The 27,674-nt window shown below is 46.7% G+C and overlaps 1 protein-coding gene across 1 annotated transcript in view; it reads right to left on the bottom strand.

The window, feature by feature from the left end:
• Positions 1-1,911: 1,911 nt before the first annotated feature.
• The window catches only part of LOC129858661 (teneurin-2-like), a 60,129-nt gene continuing 34,366 nt past the window's right edge, over positions 1,912-27,674 (bottom strand). The window contains exons 14-22 of the mRNA XM_055927960.1: positions 14,954-15,189; positions 13,997-14,293; positions 12,820-13,377; positions 10,213-10,482; positions 9,141-9,551; positions 4,692-4,802; positions 4,156-4,423; positions 3,711-3,841; positions 1,912-3,409 (exon numbers count right to left, since the gene is read on the bottom strand). Of these exons, the coding sequence (XP_055783935.1) occupies positions 2,672-3,409; positions 3,711-3,841; positions 4,156-4,423; positions 4,692-4,802; positions 9,141-9,551; positions 10,213-10,482; positions 12,820-13,377; positions 13,997-14,293; positions 14,954-15,189 (3,020 nt within the window). The 3' untranslated portion in view covers positions 1,912-2,671. The remainder of the gene's footprint in view (positions 3,410-3,710; positions 3,842-4,155; positions 4,424-4,691; positions 4,803-9,140; positions 9,552-10,212; positions 10,483-12,819; positions 13,378-13,996; positions 14,294-14,953; positions 15,190-27,674) is intronic.

Here is a 27,674-nt window from a genome sequence, read left to right as displayed (position 1 = left end):
TGTAGTAGTCTGAACTGTAGTGTAGTAGTCTGAACTGTAGTGTAGTAGTCTGAACTGTAGTATAGTAGTCTGAACTGTAGTAGTCTGAACTGTAGTGTAGTAGTCTGAACTGTAGTGTAGTAGTCTGAACTGTAGTGTAGTAGTCTGAACTGTAGTATTGTAGTCTGAACTGTAGTATAGTAGTCTGAACTGTAGTATAGTAGTCTGAACTGTAGTGTAGTAGTCTGAACTGTGGTATAATAGTCTGAACTGTAGTAGTCTGAACTGTAGTATAGTAGTCTGAACTGTAGTATAGTAGTCTGAACTGTAGTGTAGTAGTCTGAACTGTAGTATAGTAGTCTGAACTGTAGTATAGTAGTCTGAACTGTAGTATAGTAGTCTGAACTGTAGTGTAGTAGTCTGAACTGTAGTATAGTAGTCTGAACTGTAGTGTAGTAGTCTGAACTGTAGTGTAGTAGTCTGAACTGTAGTGTAGTAGTCTGAACTGTAGTATAGTAGTCTGAACTGTAGTATAGTAGTCTGAACTGTAGTATAGTAGTCTGAACTGTAGTAGTCTGAACTGTAGTGTAGTAGTCTGAACTGTAGTATAGTAGTCTGAACTGTAGTGTAGTAGTCTGAACTGTAGTATCGTAGTCTGAACTGTAGTATAGTAGTCTGAACTGTAGTATAGTAGTCTGAACTGTAGTAGTCTGAACTGTAGTGTAGTAGTCTGAACTGTAGTGTAGTAGTCTGAACTGTAGTATAGTAGTCTGAACTGCAGTATAGTAGTCTGAACTGTAGTATAGTAGTCTGAACTGTAGTATAGTAGTCTGAACTGTAGTGTAGTAGTCTGAACTGTAGTATAGTAGTCTGAACTGTAGTGTAGTAGTCTGAACTGTAGTATAGTAGTCTGAACTGTAGTGTAGTAGTCTGAACTGTGGTATAATAGTCTGAACTGTAGTAGTCTGAACTGTAGTATAGTAGTCTGAACTGTAGTATAGTAGTCTGAACTGTAGTGTAGTAGTCTGAACTGTAGTATAGTAGTCTGAACTGTAGTATAGTAGTCTGAACTGTAGTATAGTAGTCTGAACTGTAGTGTAGTAGTCTGAACTGTAGTATAGTAGTCTGAACTGTAGTGTAGTAGTCTGAACTGTAGTGTAGTAGTCTGAACTGTAGTGTAGTAGTCTGAACTGTAGTATAGTAGTCTGAACTGTAGTATAGTAGTCTGAACTGTAGTATAGTAGTCTGAACTGTAGTAGTCTGAACTGTAGTGTAGTAGTCTGAACTGTAGTATAGTAGTCTGAACTGTAGTGTAGTAGTCTGAACTGTAGTATCGTAGTCTGAACTGTAGTATAGTAGTCTGAACTGTAGTATAGTAGTCTGAACTGTAGTAGTCTGAACTGTAGTGTAGTAGTCTGAACTGTAGTGTAGTAGTCTGAACTGTAGTATAGTAGTCTGAACTGCAGTATAGTAGTCTGAACTGTAGTATAGTAGTCTGAACTGTAGTGTAGTAGTCTGAACTGTAGTGTAGTAGTCTGAACTGTAGTGTAGTAGTCTGAACTGTAGTATAGTAGTCTGAACTGTAGTGTAGTAGTCTGAACTGTAGTGTAGTAGTCCAAACTGTAGTGTAGTAGTCTGAACTGTAGTGTAGTAGTCTAAACTGTAGTGCAGTAGTCTGAACTGTAGTGTAGTAGTCTGAACTGTAGTGCAGTAGTCTGAACTGTAGTGTAGTAGTCTGAACTGTAGTATAGTAGTCTGAACTGTAGTATAGTAGTCTGAACTGTAGTATTGTAGTCTGAACTGTAGTGTGGTAATTAGAACTGTAGTGTAGTAGTCTGAACTGTAGTGTAGTAGTCTGACACATATGGACACATTCTGATACATTTTCACTATATTTTTCCCCCCTCCAACTTTGTGTCTTTAAAGTTTTCGTTTTCTTTTTTTTGAAGTCTTTATGTGTTAAAGGATCTCAGTGGTGTGAGTATTGGTTGCTAGGATATGTTTGCTGCAATAGCTGAGAACAGTTTTGTGGTGGAGAATGGGAGGCCTGAGACTGATGACTAGTAGTTTGACTCCGTTTACGTGACGCTGCGGTGCTTGTTGCTGATCTTCTCTTCTGATCAGTGTTGTGATTCGCTGGGCCCTGTGGTGGCTCTGCCTCCCTATTGGTCCCTTTGATCTACAAGTTAATATCAGGTGCAGGCCCTTACCAGAGCACCCAGCACAACACAGCGCCACCATCAGTTCAGAATCTGTCATTACGCCCTCAAAGTCCCCAAAAATATGGGTGAAAATATTGATTTCTTTTTTAAAAACGGGAATCTTAGTTATTAAGCAACAGTTTGTTTTTCAAGGTTCATGAGTGCCTTTCTCCACAGTTTGTTTTCAACAACAAATAAAATAAACTTCTGTCTAAATGTTAGATGTTTTGCCCTTGGCAGTAAAAGTAACAACAAAAAGTTTTCTAGTATATTCTTCTTTTCAAAAGTCCCTGCAGCGTTCAGTGAGAAACCCCATTTGTTGGTTTATTTTCTGCGGGGTTGGAGAGGAAAGGGGGAGAAGGTGGTGGGGAGCGAAGAGAGGAAGGAACTAGTAACTAGGGCGAGAAGATGAAAGGGATGAGGAGGAGAAGAGGGGGAGAGTCAGTGAGAGAGAGAGTCAGCCAGTCCTCCATCCCAGTCCAGGAGGGCTGTTACCTCTTGCCCATCTCGTTCTGTCTCAGGAACTGGATGTTGGTGCTGCTGTCAGCTAGTTCTGGGTACTGTTCCACGGGTAAAACATAATACCCATCATACCCCTGTACCCTCCCCGCGGTCAGCAGCTGCTGCTTCTCTCCCTCCGTCCACAGCCGGCTCCCCTCCTTCCCATCCTTGGCCCTCTGCCGCTCCCTCAGCCAGGCCCCAGCCAGGGCCCTCTGCCGGGCTAGTTCCAGCAGTCTCACCCTCTCCTCATCCACCACATCCAGCGCTAGCCCATACCGCACGCTGAGGGCTAACGATGGCACCGCAAACTCCACTGTGGCGCCGCGCCGCGACCTCCCACTCACAGTCACGTTGATCCCGCTCTCCAGCGCTTTGCGTCCGTTGGTCAGCCCCAGCGCCAGTAAATCACTATCGGCCGAACCGACTTTAACGAAGAAGTGACAGTCATGTCCGGCCTGCGTGTAGTGCGTTCCATCCAGGTAGATGGCGCCATTGAGGACTAAGGACACTTTCCGGCTATCGTCGGTTGCCATGGAGCTAACTGCCGCCACCACACGTCCTTCCTTCAGCGCTAGCATCACTCCCCGGCCGATGATGGGTGTTGATGTGCCGAACCAGTGTCCAGGCTTGTCGCGGCGGACACGGGGGTCCTTGTTAAGGAGCCGTCCCTCCAGGGCCATGAAGGCCTGGTTGTGGCGCTCCGCTGCCTGCTGCACCCCCGTTATCAGCTACAGGAGAGACAGGGGTAGAAGAGGGGTTAAAGGTCACTGGTCAAGCAGAAGAATGCAGACGAGGATACACTTATACTGTTTGGTTTACAGCTCTTCTTATCTATTAATGTCCAGATTTCCCTGTAATCATTGAAGGTTCATATTAGTGATCCCACAGTATCTTCAATGTCTCATCCGGCTCTGAGAGAAAGAGAGAGGACCAGTTTTCTGTAATAGCAGGCCTCATTTAGCTCGCAGACAGTATGTTTCAGATTCTGTTTAACATAGAAAAAGTACAGGCTGTCCCAGGCCTTCTCACCTGTCCGTTTTCACAGTCCTTGCTGGCCTGCAGCTCGTAGGGAGGCTCCACGAAGTAGAGGGTGTGACGGGGGAACCCTGGAATGATGTTACTGAGCTGGAAACCAAACATCACCAGCCAACTCTTCACGTCTGGGGAGCAAAGACAACATAGTAAAAAAAATAGTTTTATTACAGCTAGCAAGTCATAGAAATGTTAGAAAATGTTAAGAAGTTTGAAAATGCTTTAATAATCTGTGTAGCATTAGGGAACATATTTTAAGTGTAGTAAAATATTGTATGTATTTTTTGGGATGTTCTTCGAATCTAAATGACAAAAGAACAAAGAGAACCACAGTACACAGTGACAATGATAACACATCTCCCCCCTCAGCTCTCTCTCCTTTACCTGTAATAACAATAATGTGTTTTATTAAGCGCTTTTCAAGGATCCAAAGACGCTCTACCTGTGACGTAGTTCTTGATGTCCAACAAATCACTGAGAGGGTTGTTGTTCTTGAACATGTACAGGTTGAAGGGTGCAGGGTCCTTGCCGATCTTGGGCCAGCTGGCATAGTCTGGCGAGGTCCAGCGGCCTGCCAGGACATCATAGTCCCTCTGGGTGAAGTGGACCAGCTTGGTCAGGGTGTCATAGAGACCACCATGGAACCCAACCACCAGCTGGAACTCTGGGTTAGAGTCCAGGTACACCTCCCCGTACGCTGTGTACTGTACCTGGAGGTCACAACAAACACAGGCGCATGTTTCACTTCAATTCACTACAACTTTATCCCCTCTGGGGCAATTAGGAAAGACTAAGTTGGGTTACTTGGTCAGTTTTTGTATTTTTAATTTGAACAATCAAATGTACCTCTCTGGACGTCAGGTACCAATTTATCTTTTCTTATCTTAACATGTGGATAACGGGCCTTGAGATATTTAACAATCATGCAACAAAAATAATGATCATTAATAGTATTTTTATTACTGTCCTCTTGATTACCTGTTTGATCATCTGTCCGTTGCTGCTGAAGACAGCCAGTGGTGTTCCTGTGTTGTCTGAGGCGATGTAATACTCCTCTCCACTACTCACCTCCATAGCAAACAGATGACCCTGAGGGGAAGCAGTACGGGCTTTACATCATAACTCACAGTCACGTCACCATAACTCACAGTCACGTCACCATAACTCACAGTCACGTCACCATAACTCACAGTCACATCACCATAACTCACAGTCACATCACCATAACTCACAGTCACGTCACCATAACTCACAGACAGTCATGTCACCATAACTCACAGACAGTCACGTCACCATAACTCACAGACAGTCATGTCACCATAACTCACAGACAGGCACGTCACCATAACTCACAGACAGTCACGTCACCATAACTCACAGACGGTCACGTCACCATAACTCACAGACAGTTACGTCACCATAACTCACAGACACGCCACCATAGCTCACAGACAGTCACGTCACCATAACTCACAGTCACGTCACCATAACTCACAGTCACGCCACCATAGCTCACAGACAGTCACGTCACCATAACTCACAGTCACGTCACCATAACTCACAGACAGGCACGTCACCATAACTCACAGACAGTCACGTCACCATAACTCACAGACAGTCACGTCACCATAACTCACAGACAGTCACGTCCAGTGCTTAATTTGAGTAGGATCCTGCCAGAACAGGATCCAGCACCTTTTCATTTTGGACTGTTTTGTTCCGGAATCTATTTGGCCGGATTCGGTACCTCTCCTGGCATGAAAAATAATTGTATATCTTTATTAATTTTCCTGCCCCCACAAAAAAATGTAATGTGAAACAGTTGTTTTTAGAGCCCAGGCCTAATATTCTAAGAGATGATTTGGGTTGGGCCGGCCCGGATTTATGGTTTGCGCAACATTGTAACCTATGTTTCAGACCAACGGGTGGCCGTGGCTGTGTGAGAAGTGCACCAGTATCTCTCACATAACTAGTGTGGTGTACCGCGGACAAGCCACCAGGGGGAGACTCGTCGAGGCCTGGTGACAGACAGAGTCTACATTACGCGTCTGAGGCTCCCTCTGCTGGCTGTGCCAGGTCTCGACGGGTCCTCCGGCCAGGACTAATTCAGGCTGATTTGTGGCTGGTGAGTAATCAAGGGGCTGTACGGGTCCCATAAAGCTGTCAGGAGGGCAGCACACGGCAGGGTTGGAGGTAGTAAGAGGTTGCTACTGGATAAATGTCCTCACGGTCTACTAGAACCAAGGGGCTCGGTGTTTTACCCCAGAGGAGACCGCTTTCCCCGGAGCCCAGAACCCTGTAATCCAGAAGAGGTCTCCTGGAGGAGACTGGTTTCTTTTCTTTTTCTTTAATGTTTTAAATAAACACCCTTGAAACTGAGGTATCACACTTGTGTTTGATCTGTGTAAACGTCTTGATCAAACCCCCTGGTCTGCCACAAGTGGTGGAGAATGAGGGAAAATCTGACAACGTGGTCAGACCAGGGTTGACGTTTAGGTAGTATCAGCATTGATGAGTTGATAGCTCAGTTCGTTCGGGCCCAACAAGCGCCACAGGACATTCAGGAAGGAACGCTGGAAGAACAGTGTCTACAGAAGCCTGCTTGAGGAAATCAGGAAGCTGTGAGGAGAAACGCAGACTGAATCATAACCCAATCAGTTTTTATAATCAAGCTAATGGAGGATGACGACATCGAGACCTACCTCTGCATGTTAGAACGGACAGCACTGTGGGAATGATTGTCCAAGGCGAAGTGGGCAAGTCTGCTGGCCCCGTTCCGGTCCGGAGACGCCCAAAAGGTGTATTATTACCTCAACACCGAACAGGTGGCTAACTACGACTGTCTCAAGAGGGAGGTACTCAGCTGACACTGGTACAGCCTAGCCCGTCAGGGCCAACTTGTCCACAACTGGAGGTTCATGGCCAAATATTCCTCCCGAGCACAGATGAGCGACCTACTGCGCATCACCAGGGCATGGCTCCTAACCGACGTAGCCACCCTCCCCGTTATCGACAAAATCGGTCATGGATCACTTCTTACATGCTTGAAGAGGGCGGCAAGCCTTGGAGGACCTCTTGGGAGCCGCACCAGAATACCGAGGCCCTGCTGAAGGGGATGCAGGAGCCGTCGGAGGACATGGAAGGACGACCCCACCACCGTACATTCCGACAGTGAGCCGGGCTAAAGGACTGCAGACCCACGGAGAGACAGCCAGGGGAGAGGACTAAAGGAGGTGTTTTGAGTGTAGCGCCAGGGGTCACCTTGCATGAAATTGCCTGGGTCGAGAGGAGTTGAGGCCCCGGAGACGAGACGGGCAACGCAGTAAACTACTTCACCTCCTGTTGGACCCACAGCGAACCACAGCGAACCTGTGAAAGTCGACAGTCGTGACACCCAGGCTCTGTTGGATTCCGGGAGTGTGGTAATTCTCGTACAAGCACGCCTGCTGGCCCATCCGACTGACCGTGGTGAGGAGATGTTCGTCTCCTATGTCCACGGTGAAACCAAGAGGTATTTGACCGGGCAGGCCACCATCGTAACGCCACAAGGGAGCTGCCAGATGGTGGTGGGTGCCGTACCTGAGTTGCCGGTATCCCTCCTCGTGGGAAGAGATTGTCCGATGTTCACAGCACTGTGGAGGCACGAGCTGGGAAAAAAAGTAAGAGCCGGCGACCGACGAGAGCAGGGATGGACCGTCACCTGCGTGGCCCGGAAGCATGCGGTTGCCAACCGCGTGTCTACGGACCCAGAGTCGGCGTCCGAGGGGGCGCCAGAACCATCCACACCTGGTGAACAACCGGAGGAGGAGCCTATACTCCCTCTCCTCGATTTTGAGGGACCTCTGAGGGGACAGTTTGGGACTGCCCAGTGGGACCATTTAGTGGGAAGTGATAGCAGTGGATGGCCAGCTTCTTCCAGGGGTGAGTGACTGGCGATACCCCCATTTCCAAATCAAAAATAACCTGTTGTATCAGGTGTCGCTCAAAAAGGGGGAAGTCCGAGAGGTGCTGTTGCTGCCCCGCCGGTACGTCGGAACCATTATTCAGATGGCCCACACCCATTTGTTGGGGGCGCACCTGGGAATGGAGAAGACCTGGGAAAGGATCACCGCCTGGTTCCGCTGTTCCGAGATGAGGCAGGCCATGGAAGGATGAGGCAGGCCATGGAAGTATATTGCCGCAGCTGCCCAGAGTGTCAAATCACCGCCTCAAAGCACACTTCCGGAACCTGCTGGTTCCCCTACTGATCATTGGAGTGCTGTTTGAACGCATCAATATGGACAGTGTGCCCCCTGATAAAAACATCCCGGTATATCCTGGTTATAGTAGATTATGCCACCCGATATCCCGAAGCCATTCCCGCTTCTCTTTTTCTGTTGTGCACAGGTCAAGGGCGAAGCATGGGAAAGCGGATACCCTATCGAGAAGGGAGACGTACATCGCACTGACGACCGCCCCCTCCCCGACAGGGCTAACGTCTTGATCAAACCCTCTGGTCTGCCACACTAGAATGAGGAACTGCAACATCCCTGGTACATTTAAATACAGAAAACAAAAAACACTACGCAGACAAAGCAAGCCTTCGCAATATTTCAAATACAATCGAGGGAAAACACAGGTTGGAAAGCAAATGGCTCCTGCTGAAAAGACTGTGCTGTAGGCTACCAAAATATTTGATCAACTTCCAAATATTGTTTTACAAAAGTGAGAGAGAGATAGGCTTTTGGCACGAGTGCATCGACAAGCACCAGTGAGTGAGCTGCGCATCATTGGGTGAGTCAGTGAAACTGGAAAGCATTTTTAGGACTATAATTTCATCCTCATATTGTAGCGTACAATATGTGTCTCCACACATCTAGGACTAGGCTATTGATGGATTCAAGACAAGGTCATTTTTGCCAGTGTCAAAGTAGCCTGCCATTTTGATAATTTGTGAGGTGTTAAAAAAGATTCTGCTACAGTCTCCAGTCATCTAAAATGAAGTAGATTTACATGAAATGTGTTTCTAAAAGGCCAACATTTTTCTGGACCGTAAGCTACTAAAAATGTTTCCCAAAGTGCCTCTACTCTACTGCTCTATGCCACTACGCAAATGAGATGATATGCAATCCTTTATTATGAAGGGGATTTCTTTTCTCATGCGTTCTGGTACCTCAGAACTCCCCAGGTCACCCTCCTCTAGTGCTCGCCTTTTGTTCCGGCACCTCACGATTGACAAATGAAGCCCTGGTGACGTCACCATAACTCACAGACAGTCACGTCAACATAACCCACAGACAGTCACGTCACCATTACGTAATGATAGCATCACAAAAGCTTGGTTATATCACAACGATAACAAAGTCATAACACAATCACGATGAACAGTATTTATCACATGTAGCCTGTAGATGAACACACTTTTCCCTAACAATTTGGTAGCCTTACCTGCAAGTCATAGTACAGTGAAGCGATATCTGAACTGGAGTGGTTAAATATATGTGTGACTCTAGCCGGGTGGTTCAGATCAGCGTAAAAGAACTGGAGGTGTTGTCCCAGACTGGTCCGAGTGGACACTCTCCTGCCCAGTCCGTCATAACGGTACTGGACGCTCCAGCCTCCCGGTAGCTTGCTATATGCTCTGAGGAGCTGGCCCTTGGAGTTGTAGTCGAAGACATCCGAGCCTCGCTGGCTCAAGAAGCCATCCTCATCAAGATGGTACTGCACGTCGCCCAGGCGCGTGATGCGGTCTCGGAGGTCGTAGCGGAGCGGCGTGAGGCGGGCGCTGTTCCCGGGGTTGAGGAGGTGCAGGTTACCGTTCAGGTCGTAGCTGTAGCGCCACGTGGACCAGTCATTCACCTGGAGGCATAGACAATGAAAATAACTCTTTAAAAACACACCTGAAGTCAACTCTTTAATATGTCAACTCTTTAATACCACACCTGAAGTCAACTCTTTAATATGTCAACTCTTTAATATGTCAACTCTTTAATACCACACCTGAAGTCAACTCTTTAATATGTCAACTCTTTAATATGTCAACTCTTTAATACCACACCTGAAGTCAACTCTTTAATATGTCAACTCTTTAATATGTCAACTCTTTAATACCACACCTGAAGTCAACTCTTTAATATGTCAACTCTTTAATACCACACCTGAAGTCAACTCTTTAATATGTCAACTCTTTAAAAACACACGTGAAGTCAACTCTTTAATATGTCAACTCTTTAAAAACACACCTGAAGTCAACTCTTTAATAACACAGGTGCGTAGCAGAATCAATGGCCTATGCTCCTTATAGAAGCCAAGGGCTTAAGTCAGGTAAGTCAACATAGGAAAATCAAAAACTGAAGTGTAAAGTGAAAAGGAATACCATACTGTGTGTATTTGCAAAGAACAACAACATTTAATCAAGTCTAAAGTTTCAGGAAGTGGTCTGTAGTAATCTTCTAGGATTGTGATTTGGTGCTCAACTACTGCAGGACTAGTATCACACTGGTAATGTCAAATCTCCTACCTTCACCCCGCTGAGCTGTCCGTCCCCGTCATACTCATAGCGGTACTGTGTTGTGTTGGCGTACGGTCCTATCTTCAGCTCTCTCTTCACCACGCGTCCCATACTGTCGTACTGCACCGTCATCCAGTACATCAGGGACCTGAAGATCTCGTACTGCACCTCCTTGATGCGCCCGTGGGTGTCGAAGTGCTTGCTGAGGGTCATCACAGCCGTGGTTATGATCTGGTTGATGTCATAGTAGATCACACCAAACTTCCCAAAGTGTTCCACCTGTAGCCAAGATAAGAGTTAAGAGTAAGTAAAATATTGTACAGAGGGTCTAGGTCCCATTTTAATCCAGTATAGGTGATTTATGCTCAATCTATCAACTGTAACTGACATCCTGCCAGGGGTTTGGTTGAGGCTGGAGTTAGGGTTAGGGTTGAGGTTGAAGCTAGGGTTAGGGTTGAGGCTGGAGTTAGGGTTAGGGTTGAGGCTGGAGCTAGTGTTAGGGTTAGGGTTGAAGCTAGGGTTAGGGTTGAGGCTGGAGTTAGGGTTAGGGGTGAGGCTGAAGCTAGTGTTAGGGTTTAGGCTGGAGTTAGGGTTTGGTTAAGACTGAAGCTAGGGTTAGGGTTGAGGCTGGAGTTAGGGTTAGGGTTGAGGCTGGAATTAGGGTTAGGGTTGAGGCTGGAGCTAGTGTTAGTGTTGAAGCTGGAGCTGGAGCTAGTGTTAGGGTTGAGGCTGGAGCTAGTGTTAGGGTTGAGGCTGGAGCTAGTGTTAGGGTTGAGACTGGAGCTAGTGTTAGGGTTGAGACTGGAGCTAGTGTTAGGGTTGAAATTTGGAGCTAGTGTTAGGTTTGAGGCTGGAGCTAGTGTTAGGGTTGAGACTGGAGCTGGAGCTAGTGTTAGGGTTGAAGCTGGAGCTGGAGCTAGTGTTAGGCTTGAGGCTGGAGCTAGTGTTAGGGTTCAGGCTGGAGCTAGTGTTAGGGTTGAGGCTGGAGCTGGAGCTAGTGTTAGGGCTGAGGCTGGAGCTAGTGTTAGGGTTGAGGCTGGAGCTAGTGTTAGGGTTGAGGCTGGAGCTGGAGCTAGTGTCAGTGTTGAGGCTGGAGCTGGAGCTAGTGTCAGTGTTGAGCCTGGAGCTAGTGTTAGGGTTGAGGCTGGAGCTAGTGTTAGGATTGAGGCTGGAGCTAGTGTTAGGGTTGAGGCTGGAGCTAGTGTTAGGGTTGAGACTGGAGCTAGTGTTAGGGTTGAGGCTGGAGCTAGTGTTAGGGTTGAGGCTGGAGCTAGTGTTAGGGTTGAGGCTGGAGCTAGTGTTAGGGTTGAGGCTGGAGCTAGTGTTAGGGTTTAGGCTGGAGCTAGTGTTAGGGTTGAGGCTGGAGCTAGTGTTAGGTTTGAGACTGGAGCTAGTGTTAGGGTTGAGGCTGGAGCTAGTGTTAGGGTTGAGGCTGGAGCTGGAGCTAGTGTTAGAGTTGAGGCTGGAGCTGGAGCTAGTGTTAGGGTTGAGGCTGGAGCTAGTGTTAGGGTTGAGGCTGGAGCTAGTGTTAGGGTTGAGGCTGGAGCTAGTGTTAGGGTTGAGGCTGGAGCTAGTGTCAGGGTTGAGGCTGGAGCTGGAGCTAGTGTTAGGGTTGAGACTGGAGCTAGTGTTAGGGTTGAGGCTGGAGCTAGTGTTACGGTTGAGGCTGGAGCTAGTGTTAGGGTTGAGGCTGGAGCTAGTGTTAGGGTTGAGGCTGGAGCTAGTGTTAGGGTTGGGGCTGGAGCTAGTGTCAGTGTTGAGGCTGGAGCTAGTGTTAGGGTTGAGGCTGGAGCTAGTGTTAGGGTTGAGGCTGGAGCTAGTGTTAGGGTTGAGGCTGGAGCTAGTGTTAGGGTTGAGGCTGGAGCTAGTGTTAGGGTTGAGGCTGGAGCTAGTGTTAGAGTTGAGGCTGGAGCTGGAGCTAGTGTTAGGGTTGAGGCTGGAGCTAGTGTTAGGGTTGAGGCTGGAGCTGGAGCTAGAGCTAGTGTTAGGGTTGAGACTGGAGCTAGTGTTAGGGTTGAGGCTGGAGCTAGTGTTAGGGTTGAGGCTGGAGCTAGTGTTAGGTTTGAGGCTGGAGCTAGTGTTAGGGTTGAGGCTGGAGCTAGTGTTAGAGTTGAGGCTGGAGCTGGAGCTAGTGTTAGGGTGGAGGCTGGAGCTGGAGCTAGTGTTAGGGTTGAGGCTGGAGTTAGGAATAAACTGTGACGTGGAAATGAAGCTAGAGTTAGGGTTAGGTTTGAGGCTTAAGGTTAGGGTTAAACTGGGGTGTGGACATTAAGCTAGGGTTAATCTTGAGGCTTAAGGTTAGAGTTAAACTGGGATGTGGACATGGTTAGGGTAAGGGCTGTGGTTGAAGTTAGGGTTAGGGTTGAGGGTTAAACCAAGATATGGACATGATGCTAGGTTTATGGGTTAGGGTTGAGGCTAAGGTTGAAGTTAGGGTTAATGTTGAGGGTTAGGTTTAAGAGGGTTTCTGTTTATGCTGGTATCAAACCTTGGGTTGCACGTGCCTATTGCAACTTTCTGACCTGTTTCTATATTGTACATCCGACCGGTCTGAAGTTAGGGTTAGGGTTGTGGCTGGAGATAGGGTTAGGGTTAGTAGTGCAGTCATCTACCCACCTTTCCAGAGATCTCGTCATAGCGGTAGAGGTCCACAGGCAGAGGAGTCTCACTGATGACTGGCTTCATACTAGCGATACGGAAGCTGTTGTCATGGTACGTGTAGTCAAACCTAGCATTCACCATCCCCTCCTCACTGAACCGGTAGATCTGCTTGTCGATCAGCGGACCCATCTTACGGTAACGTATCGTACAGGAGAACCCGCCGCTCTGTAAGTTCACCATCTTCAGAACCCCAGCCGTCTCGTCATAACCGAACGTCACCGTGGTGCTGTCGTAGAGGATCTCAGCTAGCTTGGCCAGCTTGCCGTACTTGTAGAGGACACGTCGGCCGGTGCCGAGGTAGTGGGTGGCCTTGGGGCGGCCGTCTTCGCTGAAGTCATGGATGATGGAGGCGTTGCTCTCTGGAGGGTTGTAGGTGTTGCGGATGTAACCGATAGAGACGTGGGTGAACATGGTGTGGCGGGCTACACTAGGCATGGTGACGGCTGTGATGCGCCCCGAGGTGTCAAACTCAAATATGTACTGTCTCTGGCTCTGTAGGAGAAGGACCATGGACTGGAGAGAGAGAAGGAGGGAGAGAAGTGGAGAGGGAACATAAGTCATCATCACTAGCATCATTTTATGCACTTTTCACTTCTCTCAATCAGCTTGTCATTGCTATTCCTGCTGCCTGTACAGTAGGTAATGTCTCACAGGTGCTATGATGCCTTCACTTTATCTAGGTAGCTATTGCTCCACACAGATAAGATCAACAGTACAAGTACCAGTAACAGTAGCAGTACCAGTAGCAGTACCAGTGGCAGTACCAGTAACAGTACCAGTAGCAGTACCAGCAGCAGTACCAGTACCAGTAACAGTACCAGTAACAGTACCAGTAGCAGTACCAGTAACAGTAGCAGTACCAGTAGCAGTACCAGTACCAGTAACAGTACAAGTAACAGTAGCAGTACCAGTAACAGTACCAGTAGCAGTAACAGTACCAGTAGCAGTACCAGTATCAGTAACAGTAGCAGTACCAGTAACAGTACCAGTAGCAGTACCAGTAACAGTAGCAGTACCAGTACCAGTAACAGTACCAGTACCAGTAACAGTAACAGTAACAGCTGCAGTATCAGTACCAGTACAGTACCATTAACAGTACCCTTACCAGTACCAGACAGTACTATGTCCTCACCTTATCCAGATAACTATAGCTCCACACCTTGCCGTCTATGAACGACCGTGACAGAATACGTCCCTGAGGGTCAAACTCTGTCTTCTCGCTCATACTGCCCCTCTGCAACCCCACCAGCTGACCCGTGGTCGAGTACGACACGTTCACCACTGCCAGGCTGCTGCTAGGCAACCACATGGCGGGCCGGCCCTGCATGTCGTACATGATGCGGAGCGTGAACTTGCGGTGGTCGTCGTAGATCTTCTCCGTCCGAGTGTTGCGGTCAAAGTCGATGGAGAGGAGGTTACGACCATGTGCCTGGAAGAAGATAGAGAGTGATGTCATCTCTGTAGGCAGAGTCAGTGATGCCATCTCTATACACAGAGTAAGTGATGTCATCTCTGTAGGCAGAGTAAGTGATGTCATCTTTACACATAGTCAGTGATGTCATCTCTGTAGGCAGAGTCAGTGATGCCATCTCTATACACAGAGTAAGTGATGTCATCTTTGTAGGCAGAGTAAGTGATGTCATCTCTACACATAGTCAGTGATGTCATCTCTGTAGGCAGAGTCAGTGATGCCATCTCTATACACAGAGTAAGTGATGTCATCTCTGTAGGCAGAGTAAGCGATGTCATCTTTACACATAGTCAGTGATGTCATCTCTGTAGACAGAGTCAGTGATGTCATCTCTACACATAGTCAGTGATGTCATCTCTGTAGGCAGAGTCATTGATGTCATCTTTACACACCGAGTAAGGGATGTCATCTCTGTAGGCAGAGTCAGTGATGTCACCTCTACACACAGGGTAAGTGCTGTCATCTCTGTAGGCAGAGTGGGTGACGTCATCTTTACACATAGTCAGTGATGTAATCTCTGTAGACTGAGTAAGTGATGTCATCTTTACACATAGAGTAAGTGATGTCATCTCTAATGACTAAATTACACACAGAAAGGAAGTGAGGTTCTCAGCTCACCCTCAGCTTCCTGCCAAAAACAGTGACCTTCCCCTTGGTCTGTTCCTTGCGGAGCCGCCACTCGATGGAGTTGAGTCCGTTGTCTGTGGGTAGTGTGATGTTCCTACGGCCAATAGTAGGACTGACCGATCCGGCCAGGATGTGGGGCTCAGTGTGGAAGCTGATGCCCATCCCATTGGCATACATCACCCGCAGGGTGCCGTTGTTACACAGTTGGTAGCTGTTCCTCACCTGGTCTGTAGGGGGCGATAGGGACATGGAAAGAGAAGGGAGTTATATGAGTTGGCTCCTCTGCTGGCATCTTCCTGTGTTATGTTTATATGCTGAAAAAAGATCAAGTCGCAGATTAAATTGAAATGGATTTCTGTTGCCCTTCACAAGCAGAATTCCTAACCTGAAAAAAAAAAAACGAACAATTTGTTGTATGATTTGTTTGGCAACTTGTCAGTATCGTTTCTGATCAGCAAACTCCACACTCAGAGTGAACCATAATAAAAGTACATCTGCGTCTGGTCTATAGAACAGCTTGCAACCTTGCTAAATGAATAATCTGGCACTCTGTCAATTCAGCGTTTCTATCCCCCACTCAAACACCCACAAACATGTACACAAAACAAAACAGTGTCTGATGTGGCGTAGCCTCTGGAAAGACAGTATCTGATGTGGCGTAGCCTCTGGAAAGACAGTGTCTGTTGTGGCGTAGCCTCTGGAAAGACAGTATCTGATGTGGCGTAGCCTCTGGAAAGACAGTATCTGATGTGGCGTAGCCTCTGGAAAGACAGTATCTGATGTGGCGTAGCCTCTGGAAAGACAGTATCTGATGTGGCGTAGCCTCTGGAAAGACAGTATCTGATGTGGCGTAGCCTCTGGAAAGACAGTATCTGATGTGGCGTAGCCTCTGGAAAGACAGTATCTGATGTGGCGTAGCCTCTGGAAAGACAGTATCTGATGTGGCGTAGCCTCTGGAAAGACAGTATCTGATGTGGCGTAGCCTCTGGAAAGACAGTATCTGATGTGGCGTAGCCTCTGGAAAGACAGTGTCTGATGTGGCGTAGCCTCTGGAAAGACAGTATCTGATGTGGCGTAGCCTCTGGAAAGACAGTATCTGATGTGGCGTAGCCTCTGGAAAGACAGTGTCTGATGTGGCGTAGCCTCTGGAAAGACAGTATCTGATGTGGCGTAGCCTCTGGAAAGACAGTATCTGATGTGGCGTAGCCTCTGGAAAGACAGTATCTGATGTGGCGTAGCCTCTGGAAAGACATTGTCTGATGTGGCGTAGCCTCTGGAAAGACATTGTCTGATGTGGCGTAGCCTCTGGAAAGACATTGTCTGATGTGGCGTAGCCTCTGGAAAGACAGTATCTGATGTGGCGTAGCCTCTGGAAAGACAGTATCTGATGTGGCGTAGCCTCTGGAAAGACAGTATCTGATGTGGCGTAGCCTCTGGAAAGACATTGTCTGATGTGGCGTAGCCTCTGGAAAGACAGTGTCTGTTGTGGCGTAGCCTCTGGAAAGACAGTATCTGATGTGGCGTAGCCTCTGGAAAGACAGTATCTGATGTGGCGTTGCCTCTGGAAAGACAGTGTCTGATGTGGCGTAGCCTCTGGAAAGACAGTATCTGATGTGGCGTAGCCTCTGGAAAGACAGTATCTGATGTGGCGTAGCCTCTGGAAAGACATTGTCTGTTGTGGCGTAGCCTCTGGAAAGACAGTGTCTGTTGTGGCGTAGCCTCTGGAAAGACAGTATCTGATGTGGCGTAGCCTCTGGAAAGACAGTATCTGATGTGGCGTTGCCTCTGGAAAGACAGTGTCTGATGTGGCGTAGCCTCTGGAAAGACAGTATCTGATGTGGCGTAGCCTCTGGAAAGACAGTATCTGATGTGGCGTAGCCTCTGGAAAGACAGTGTCTGATGTGGCGTAGCCTCTGGAAAGACAGTATCTGATATGGAAAGCGTCAGGGGGATAGAGGGCCCATTCTTCTTCTCTATTGGAGGCATAAAGAACAGAAGCCTGATAACAGCAACGTGATTGAAGATAAGATAACAGTGATTGTCTGGCCGACGCAGCGGAAGAGTCTTTTATTTAATTTTAAAAAGGCAGGGGATCATACACACACATGCACAATTCCATGCACACACACACGCGCATGTGGAAATTCACACACACACACACACACACACACACACACACACACACACACACACACACACACACACACACACACACACACACACACACACACACACACACACACACACACACACACACACACACACACACACACAGCCTTTGAGCCTCCACCACCATAAATGGCAGTAATCCATGAAGCCAATTTGTTATAAACCTCCAGGCAGCGTTTTACCAACACTTCAAACACACAGAGATGGCTTTCTGTCAACTCTGCAGTAGACTACCCTCTCTCTCTATCTGAAAAATGTATTTGTGATGAAAATGGAAAAAGAGAGAGATGAGAGGAAGACAATACAGAAATACACTACAGAAAAAGAAGGAACAACATGTCAGAAATCAACTCAATGTAATGGAAGAATCCATAGACTCTAACCACTTCTGGGAAAATTAGAAAACGCTTAACCTACAACAACACGAAGAATGATCTATCAAAAATTGAGCTGTGTGGGTAAACCACTTCTCCAATCTTTTTGGCTCTATAACAAGGAACAAACAGCAAAAACATTTATATGATTAAATACAAATCTTGGAATCAACTATTAAAGACTACCAGAACCCACTGGATTTTCCAATTACCTGGAATGAACTACAGGACAAAATAAAAACCCTCCAACCCAAAATGGCCTGTGGTGTTGATGGTATCCTAAGTGAAATGATCAAATATACAGACAACAAATTCTACTTGGCTATACTAAAACTCTTTAACATCTTCCTTAGCTCTGGCATCTTCCCCAATATTTGGAACCAAGGACTGATCACCCCAATCCACAAAAGTGGAGACAAATTTGACCCCAATAACTTCCGTGGGATATGCGTCAACAGCAACCTTGGGAAAATCCTCTGCATTATCATTAACAGCAGACTCGTACATTTCCTCAGTGAAAACAATGTGCTGAGCAAACGTCAAATTGGCTTTTTACCAAATTATCGTACGACAGACCACGTATTCACCTTGCACACGCTAATTGACAAACAAACAAAACAAAACAAAGACAAAGTCTTCTCATGCTTTGTTGATTTCAAAAAAGCCTTGGACTCAATTTGGCATGAGGGTCTGCTATACAAATGGATGGAAAATGGTGTTGGGGGAAAAACATACAACATTATAATATCCATGTACACAAACAACAAGTGTGTAGTTAAAATAGGATAAAAACACACACATTTCTTCCCACAGGGCCTGGGGTGAGACAGGGATACAGCGTAAGCCCCACCTTCTTCAACATATATATCAACGAATTGGCGAGGGCACTAGAACAGTCCACAGCACCCGGCCTCACCCTACTAGAATCTGAAGTCAAATGTCTACTGTTTGCTGATGATCTGGTGCTTCAGTCACCAACCAAGGAGGGCAAACAGCAGCACCTAGATCTTCTGCACAGATTCAGTCAGACCTGGGCCCTGACAGTAAACCTCAGTAAGACCAAAATAATGGTGTTCCAAAAAAGGTCCAGTCGCCAGGACCACAAATACAAATTCCATCTAGAGACCATTGCCCTAGAGCACACAAAAAACTATACATACCTCAGCCTAAACATCAGCGCCACAGGTAACTTCCACAAAGCTGTGAACGATCTGAGAGACAAGGCAAGAAGGGCATTCTATGCCATCAAAAGGAACAAAAAATTTGACATACCAATTAGGATCTGGCAAAAAATACTTGAATCAGTTATAGAACCCATTGCCCTTTATGGTTGTGAGGTCTGGGGTCCGCTCACCAACCAAGAATTCACAAAATGGGACAAACACCAAATTGAGACTCTGCATGCAGAATTCTGCAAAAATATCCTCCATGTACAACGTAGAACACCAAATAATGCATGCAGAGCAGAATTAGGCCGATACCCGCTAATGATCAAAATCCAGAAAAGAGCTGTTAAATTCTACAACCACTTAAAAGGAAGCGATTCCCAAACCTTCCTTAACAAAGCCATCACCTACAGAGAGATGAACCTGGAGAAGAGTCCCCTAAGCAAGCTGGTCCTGGGGCTCTGTTCACAAACACAAACAGACCCCACAGAGCCCCAGGACAGCAACACAATTAGACCCAAGCAAATCATGAGAAAACAAAAAGATAATTACTTGACACATTGGAAAGAATTAACAACAAAACAGAGCAAACTAGAATGCTATTTGGCCCTAAACAGAGAGTACACAGTGGCAGAACACCTGACCACTGTGACTGACCGAAACTTAAGGAAAGCTTTGACTATGTACAGACTCAGTGAGCATAGCCTTGCTATTGAGAAAGGCCGCCGTAGGCAGACCTGGCTCTCAAGAGAAGACAGGCTATGTGCACACTGCCCACAAAATGAGGTGGAAACTGAGCTGCACTTCCTAACCTCCTGCCAAATTTAGGACCATTTTAGAGACACATATTTCCCTCAGATTACACAGATCCACAAAGAATTTGAAAACAAACCCCATTTTGATAAAATCCCATATCTGAAATACCAAAGTGACCTGTTGCCACAAGAAAAGGTCAACCAGTGAACAAACACCATTTTAAATACCACCCATATTTATGCTTATTTATTTTCCCTTTTGTACTTTAACCATTTGTACATCGTTACAACACTGTATATATACATAATATGACATTTGTAATGTCTTTATTCGTTTGGAACTTCTGTGAGTGTAATGTTTACTGTTCATTTTTATTGTTTATTTAACTTTTGTATATTATCTACTTCACTTGCTTTGGCAATGTTAACATATGTTTCCCATGCCAATAAAGCCCATTGAATTGAATATATATGTATATATATAGAGAGAGCGGGTGAGAGAGATGAGAGGGAGGTAGAGACAGGGGGAGAGGTGAGAGAGAGAAAGAAAGGTGAGAGAGAGAAAGAGAGAGAACGAGAGGCGGCTGAGAAGAGAAAAAGAGAGGGGGGAGCAAAGCAAGCTGTTAAAACCAGTGTCCCAGCACAGCAGACCAGAACACTGTGCTGTAATACATGTAACAGACACACAGACAGACACACAGACACGCACAAACATACACACACACGCAGAGACACACGCACGCAAAGAAACACAAAGATAGAGACACGACCAGCCCGCTCACTAGGCAGGATTAGGCTTAGCCTATTGTGGCAGATTGACTGACCAAGTCACCAACAACACATAAAACCTCACATAATTCTGCCCGAAAACAATGACTATTTCTCTCAACCAGTGGCATATGGGCTTTTTAGGTGAGCGCTGATGCCGCCCTGTGATAAGCAGTGCCCACTTTGTCAAAGGCAGCGACTCTCTTGTCCGTTCCCAGCGCGCCTCTCAGGGGTGCTGTGGGAGAGACACATCCACCAACGTCCTGTCAAAAAAATTATCTCAAATATATCAGTGGTGTAAAGTACTTGATTAAAAATACTTTAAAGTACTACTTTACTTAAGTAGTTTTTTTTGTATCTGTACTTTACTATTTGTGATTTTTAATCATTTTACTTCACTACATTCCTAAAGAAAATAATGTACTTTTTACTACATTTTGAATGCTTAGCAGGACAGGACAAGGGTCCAATTCACAGACTTGTCAAGAGAAAATCCCTGGTCATCCCTACTGTCTCTCATCTGGAGGACTCACTAAACAGAGAAAATCCCTGGTCATCCCTACTGCCTCTGATCTAGCGGAGTCACCACAAATCAAATGCTTAGTTTGTAAATGATGTCTGAGTGTTGGAGTGTACCACTGGCTGTCTGTACATAATGTCTAAGTGTTGGAGTGTGACCCTGGCTGTCTGTACATAATGACTGAGTGTTGGAGTGTGACCCTGGCTGTCTGTACATAATGACTGAGTGTTGGAGTGTGACCCTGGCTGTCTGTACATAATGTCTATGTGTTGGAGTGTGACCCTGGCTGTCTGTACATAATGACTGAGTGTTGGAGTGTGACCCTGGCTGTCTGTACATAATGACTGAGTGTTGGAGTGTGACCCTGGCTGTCTGTACATAATGACTGAGTGTTGGAGTGTGACCCTGGCTATCTGTACATAATGACTGAGTGTTGGAGTGTGACCCTGGCTATCTGTACATAATGATGAGTGTTGGAGTGTGACCCTGGCTGTCTGTACATAATGTCTAAGTGTTGGAGTGTGACCCTGGCTGTCTGTACATAATGTCTAAGTGTTGGAGTGTGACCCTGGCTGTCTGTATATAATGACTGAGTGTTGGAGTGTGACCCTGGCTATCTGTACATAATGTCTAAGTGTTGGAGTGTGACCCTGGCTGTCTGTACATAATGACTGAGTGTTGGAGTGTGACCCTGGCTATCTGTACATAATGACTGAGTGTTGGAGTGTGACCCTGGCTGTCTGTACATAATGTCTAAGTGTTGGAGTGTGACCCTGGCTGTCTGTACATAATGATGAGTGTTGGAGTGTGACCCTGGCTATCTGTACATAATGACTGAGTGTTGGAGTGTGACCCTGGCTGTCTGTACATAATGTCTAAGTGTTGGAGTGTGACCCTGGCTATCTGTACATAATGACTGAGTGTTGGAGTGTGACCCTGGCTATCTGTACATAATGTCTAAGTGTTGGAGTGTGACCCTGGCTATCTGTACATAATGTCTAAGTGTTGGAGTGTGACCCTGGCTATCTGTACATAATGTCTGAGTGTTGGAGTGTGACCCTGGCTATCTGTACATAATGTCTAAGTGTTGGAGTGTGACCCTGGCTATCTGTACATAATGACTGAGTGTTGGAGTGTGCCCCTGGCTATCTGTACATAATGACTGAGTGTTGGAGTGTGCCCCTGGCTGTCTGTACATAATGACTGAGTGTTGGAGTGTGACCCTGGCTGTCTGTACATAATGACTGAGTGTTGGAGTGTGACCCTGGCTGTCTGTACATAATGACTGAGTGTTGGAGTGTGACCCTGGCTATCTGTACATAATGACTGAGTGTTGGAGTGTGACCCTGGCTATCTGTACATAATGATGAGTGTTGGAGTGTGACCCTGGCTATCTGTACATAATGATGAGTGTTGGAGTGTGACCCTGGCTATCTGTACATAATGACTGAGTGTTGGAGTGTGACCCTGGCTATCTGTACATAATGATGAGTGTTGGAGTGTGACCCTGGCTGTCTGTACATAATGACTGAGTGTTGGAGTGTGACCCTGGCTGTCTGTACATAATGATGAGTGTTGGAGTGTGACCCTGGCTGTCTGTACATAATGATGAGTGTTGGAGTGTGACCCTGGCTGTCTGTACATAATGACTGAGTGTTGGAGTGTGACCCTGGCTGTCTGTACATAATGATGAGTGTTGGAGTGTGACCCTGGCTGTCTGTACATAATGACTGAGTGTTGGAGTGTGACCCTGGCTGTCTGTACATAATGATGAGTGTTGGAGTGTGACCCTGGCTGTCTGTACATAATGACTGAGTGTTGGAGTGTGACCCTGGCTGTCTGTACATAATGTTTGAGTGTTGGAGTGTGACCCTGGCTGTCTGTACATAATGTCTGAGTGTTGGAGTGTGACCCTGGCTGTCTGTACATAATGTCTGAGTGTTGGAGTGTGCCCCTGGCTGTCTGTACATAATGATGAGTGTTGGAGTGTGACCCTGGCTATCTGTACATAATGACTGAGTGTTGGAGTGTGACCCTGGCTGTCTGTACATAATGTCTGAGTGTTGGAGTGTGACCCTGGCTGTCTGTACATAATGACTGAGTGTTGGAGTGTGACCCTGGCTGTCTGTACATAATGACTGAGTGTTGGAGTGTGACCCTGGCTGTCTGTACATAATGACTGAGTGTTGGAGTGTGACCCTGGCTGTCTGTACATAATGACTGAGTGTTGGAGTGTGACCCTGGCTGTCTGTACATAATGTCTAAGTGTTGGAGTGTGACCCTGGCTGTCTGTACATAATGACTAAGTGTTGGAGTGTGACCCTGGCTGTCTGTACATAATGACTGAGTGTTGGAGTGTGACCCTGGCTGTCTGTACATAATGTCTGAGTGTTGGAGTGTGCCCCTGGCTGTCTGTACATAATGACTGAGTGTTGGAGTGTGACCCTGGCTGTCTGTACATAATGTCTGAGTGTTGGAGTGTGCCCCTGGCTGTCTGTACATAATGACTGAGTGTTGGAGTGTGACCCTGGCTGTCTGTACATAATGTCTGAGTGTTGGAGTGTGCCCCTGGCTGTCTGTACATAATGACTGAGTGTTGGAGTGTGACCCTGGCTGTCTGTACATAATGACTGAGTGTTGGAGTGTGACCCTGGCTGTCTGTACATAATGACTGAGTGTTGGAGTGTGACCCTGGCTGTCTGTACATAATGTCTGAGTGTTGGAGTGTGACACTGGCTGTCTGTACATAATGTCTGAGTGTTGGAGTGTGACCCTGGCTGTCTGTACATAATACCTGAGTGTTGGAGTGTGACCCTGGCTGTCTGTACATAATGTCTGAGTGTTGGAGTGTGACCCTGGCTGTCTGTACATAATGACTGAGTGTTGGAGTGTGACCCTGGCTATCTGTACATAATGTCTGAGTGTTGGAGTGTGACCCTGGCTGTCTGTACATAATGACTGAGTGTTGGAGTGTGACCCTGGCTGTCTGTACATAATGACTGAGTGTTGGAGTGTGACCCTGGCTGTCTGTACATAATGACTGAGTGTTGGAGTGTGCCCCTGGCTATCTGTACATAATGATGAGTGTTGGAGTGTGACCCTGGCTATCTGTACATAATGACTGAGTGTTGGAGTGTGACCCTGGCTATCTGTACATAATGTCTATGTGTTGGAGTGTGACCCTGGCTATCTGTACATAATGACTGAGTGTTGGAGTGTGACCCTGGCTGTCTGTACATAATGTCTGAGTGTTGGAGTGTGCCCCTGGCTGTCTGTACATAATGACTGAGTGTTGGAGTGTGACCCTGGCTGTCTGTACATAATGACTGAGTGTTGGAGTGTGACCCTGGCTGTCTGTACATAATGTCTGAGTGTTGGAGTGTACCACTGGCTGTCTGTACATAATGTCTGAGTGTTGGAGTGTGACCCTGGCTGTCTGTACATAATGACTGAGTGTTGGAGTGTGACCCTGGCTGTCTGTACATAATGACTGAGTGTTGGAGTGTGACCCTGGCTATCTGTACATAATGTCTATGTGTTGGAGTGTGACCCTGGCTGTCTGTACATAATGTCTGAGTGTTGGAGTGTGACCCTGGCTGTCTGTACATAATGTCTGAGTGTTGGAGTGTGACCCTGGCTGTCTGTACATAATGACTGAGTGTTGGAGTGTGACCCTGGCTGTCTGTACATAATGACTGAGTGTTGGAGTGTGACCCTGGCTATCTGTACATAATGACTGAGTGTTGGAGTGTGACCCTGGCTGTCTGTACATAATGACTGAGTGTTGGAGTGTGACCCTGGCTAACTGTACATAATGATGAGTGTTGGAGTGTGACCCTGGCTATCTGTACATAATGATGAGTGTTGGAGTGTGACCCTGGCTGTCTGTACATAATGACTGAGTGTTGGAGTGTGACCCTGGCTGTCTGTACATAATGATGAGTGTTGGAGTGTGACCCTGGCTATCTGTACATAATGACTGAGTGTTGGAGTGTGACCCTGGCTGTCTGTACATAATGTCTGAGTGTTGGAGTGTGCCCCTGGCTGTCTGTACATAATGACTGAGTGTTGGAGTGTGACCCTGGCTGTCTGTACATAATGTCTGAGTGTTGGAGTGTGACCCTGGCTGTCTGTACATAATGACTGAGTGTTGGAGTGTGACCCTGGCTGTCTGTACATAATGTCTGAGTGTTGGAGTGTGACCCTGGCTAACTGTACATAATGATGAGTGTTGGAGTGTGACCCTGGCTATCTGTACATAATGATGAGTGTTGGAGTGTGACCCTGGCTATCTGTACATAATGATGAGTGTTGGAGTGTGACCCTGGCTATCTGTACATAATGATGAGTGTTGGAGTGTGACCCTGGCTATCTGTACATAATGATGAGTGTTGGAGTGTGACCCTGGCTGTCTGTACATAATGACTGAGTGTTGGAGTGTGACCCTGGCTGTCTGTACATAATGTCTGAGTGTTGGAGTGTGACCCTGGCTAATTGTACATAATGATGAGTGTTGGAGTGTGACCCTGGCTATCTGTACATAATGATGAGTGTTGGAGTGTGACCCTGGCTATCTGTACATAATGATGAGTGTTGGAGTGTGACCCTGGCTATCTGTACATAATGATGAGTGTTGGAGTGTGACCCTGGCTATCTGTACATAATGATGAGTGTTGGAGTGTGACCCTGGCTATCTGTACATAATGATGAGTGTTGGAGTGTGACCCTGGCTGTCTGTACATAATGTCTGAGTGTTGGAGTGTGACCCTGGCTGTCTGTACATAATGACTGAGTGTTGGAGTGTGACCCTGGCTGTCTGTACATAATGACTGAGTGTTGGATTGTGACCCTGGCTGTCTGTACATAATGTCTGAGTGTTGGAGTGTGACCCTGGCTGTCTGTACATAATGTCTGAGTGTTGGAGTGTGACCCTGGCTATCTGTACATAATGATGAGTGTTGGAGTGTGACCCTGGCTATCTGTACATAATGATGAGTGTTGGAGTGTGACCCTGGCTGTCTGTACATAATGTCTGAGTGTTGGAGTGTGACCCTGGCTAACTGTACATAATGATGAGTGTTGGAGTGTGACCCTGGCTGTCTGTACATAATGACTGAGTGTTGGAGTGTGACCCTGGCTATCTGTACATAATGATGAGTGTTGGAGTGTGACCCTGGCTGTCTGTACATAATGACTGAGTGTTGGAGTGTGACCCTGGCTGTCTGTACATAATGACTGAGTGTTGGAGTGTGACCCTGGCTGTCTGTACATAATGTCTGAGTGTTGGAGTGTGACCCTGGCTGTCTGTACATAATGACTGAGTGTTGGAGTGTGACCCTGGCTGTCTGTACATAATGACTGAGTGTTGGAGTGTGACCCTGGCTGTCTGTACATAATGTCTGAGTGTTGGAGTGTGACCCTGGCTGTCTGTACATAATACCTGAGTGTTGGAGTGTGACCCTGGCTGTCTGTACATAATGTCTGAGTGTTGGAGTGTGCCCCTGGCTGTCTGTACATAATGACTGAGTGTTGGAGTGTGACCCTGGCTGTCTGTACATAATGTCTGAGTGTTGGAGTGTGCCCCTGGCTGTCTGTACATAATGATGAGTGTTGGAGTGTGACCCTGGCTATCTGTACATAATGACTGAGTGTTGGAGTGTGACCCTGGCTATCTGTATATAATGACTGAGTGTTGGAGTGTGACCCTGGCTATCTGTACATAATGACTGAGTGTTGGAGTGTGACCCTGGCTATCTGTACATAATGATGAGTGTTGGAGTGTGACCCTGGCTATCTGTACATAATGACTGAGTGTTGGAGTGTGACCCTGGCTATCTGTACATAATGATGAGTGTTGGAGTGTGACACTGGCTGTCTGTACATAATGACTGAGTGTTGGAGTGTGACCCTGGCTGTCTGTACATAATGTCTGAGTGTTGGAGTGTGCCCCTGGCTGTCTGTACATAATGTCTAAGTGTTGGAGTGTGACCCTGGCTGTCTGTACATAATGTCTGAGTGTTGGAGTGTGACCCTGGCTGTCTGTACATAATGTCTAAGTGTTGGAGTGTGACCCTGGCTGTCTGTACATAATGACTAAGTGTTGGAGTGTGACCCTGGCTATCTGTACATAATGACTGAGTGTTGGAGTGTGCCCCTGGCTGTCTGTACATAATGACTGAGTGTTGGAGTGTGACCCTGGCTGTCTGTACATAATGACTGAGTGTTGGAGTGTGACCCTGGCTGTCTGTACATAATGACTGAGTGTTGGAGTGTGACCCTGGCTATCTGTACATAATGACTGAGTGTTGGAGTGTGACCCTGGCTGTCTGTACATAATGTCTATGTGTTGGAGTGTGACCCTGGCTGTCTGTACATAATGTCTATGTGTTGGAGTGTGACCCTGGCTGTCTGTACATAATGTCTATGTGTTGGAGTGTGACCCTGGCTGTCTGTACATAATGACTGAGTGTTGGAGTGTGACCCTGGCTGTCTGTACATAATGACTGAGTGTTGGAGTGTGACCCTGGCTATCTGTACATAATGACTGAGTGTTGGAGTGTGACCCTGGCTGTCTGTACATAATGACTGAGTGTTGGAGTGTGACCCTGGCTATCTGTACATAATGACTGAGTGTTGGAGTGTGACCCTGGCTGTCTGTACATAATGTCTAAGTGTTGGAGTGTGCCCCTGGCTGTCTGTACATAATGACTGAGTGTTGGAGTGTGACCCTGGCTGTCTGTACATAATGACTGAGTGTTGGAGTGTGACCCTGGCTGTCTGTACATAATGACTGAGTGTTGGAGTGTGACCCTGGCTGTCTGTACATTAAAAAAACAAGCAAATGGTGCCGTCTGGTTTGCTTAATATAAGGAATTATAAATTATTTATACTTTTTACTTTTGATACTTAAGTATATTTAAAACAAAATACTTTTAGACTTTTACTCAAGTACTTTACTGG

This window comes from Salvelinus fontinalis, chromosome 6, assembly GCF_029448725.1.
Source record: "Salvelinus fontinalis isolate EN_2023a chromosome 6, ASM2944872v1, whole genome shotgun sequence".
Lineage (NCBI taxonomy): Eukaryota > Metazoa > Chordata > Actinopteri > Salmoniformes > Salmonidae > Salvelinus > Salvelinus fontinalis.
This window is presented reverse-complemented; position numbering and strand designations above follow the sequence as displayed.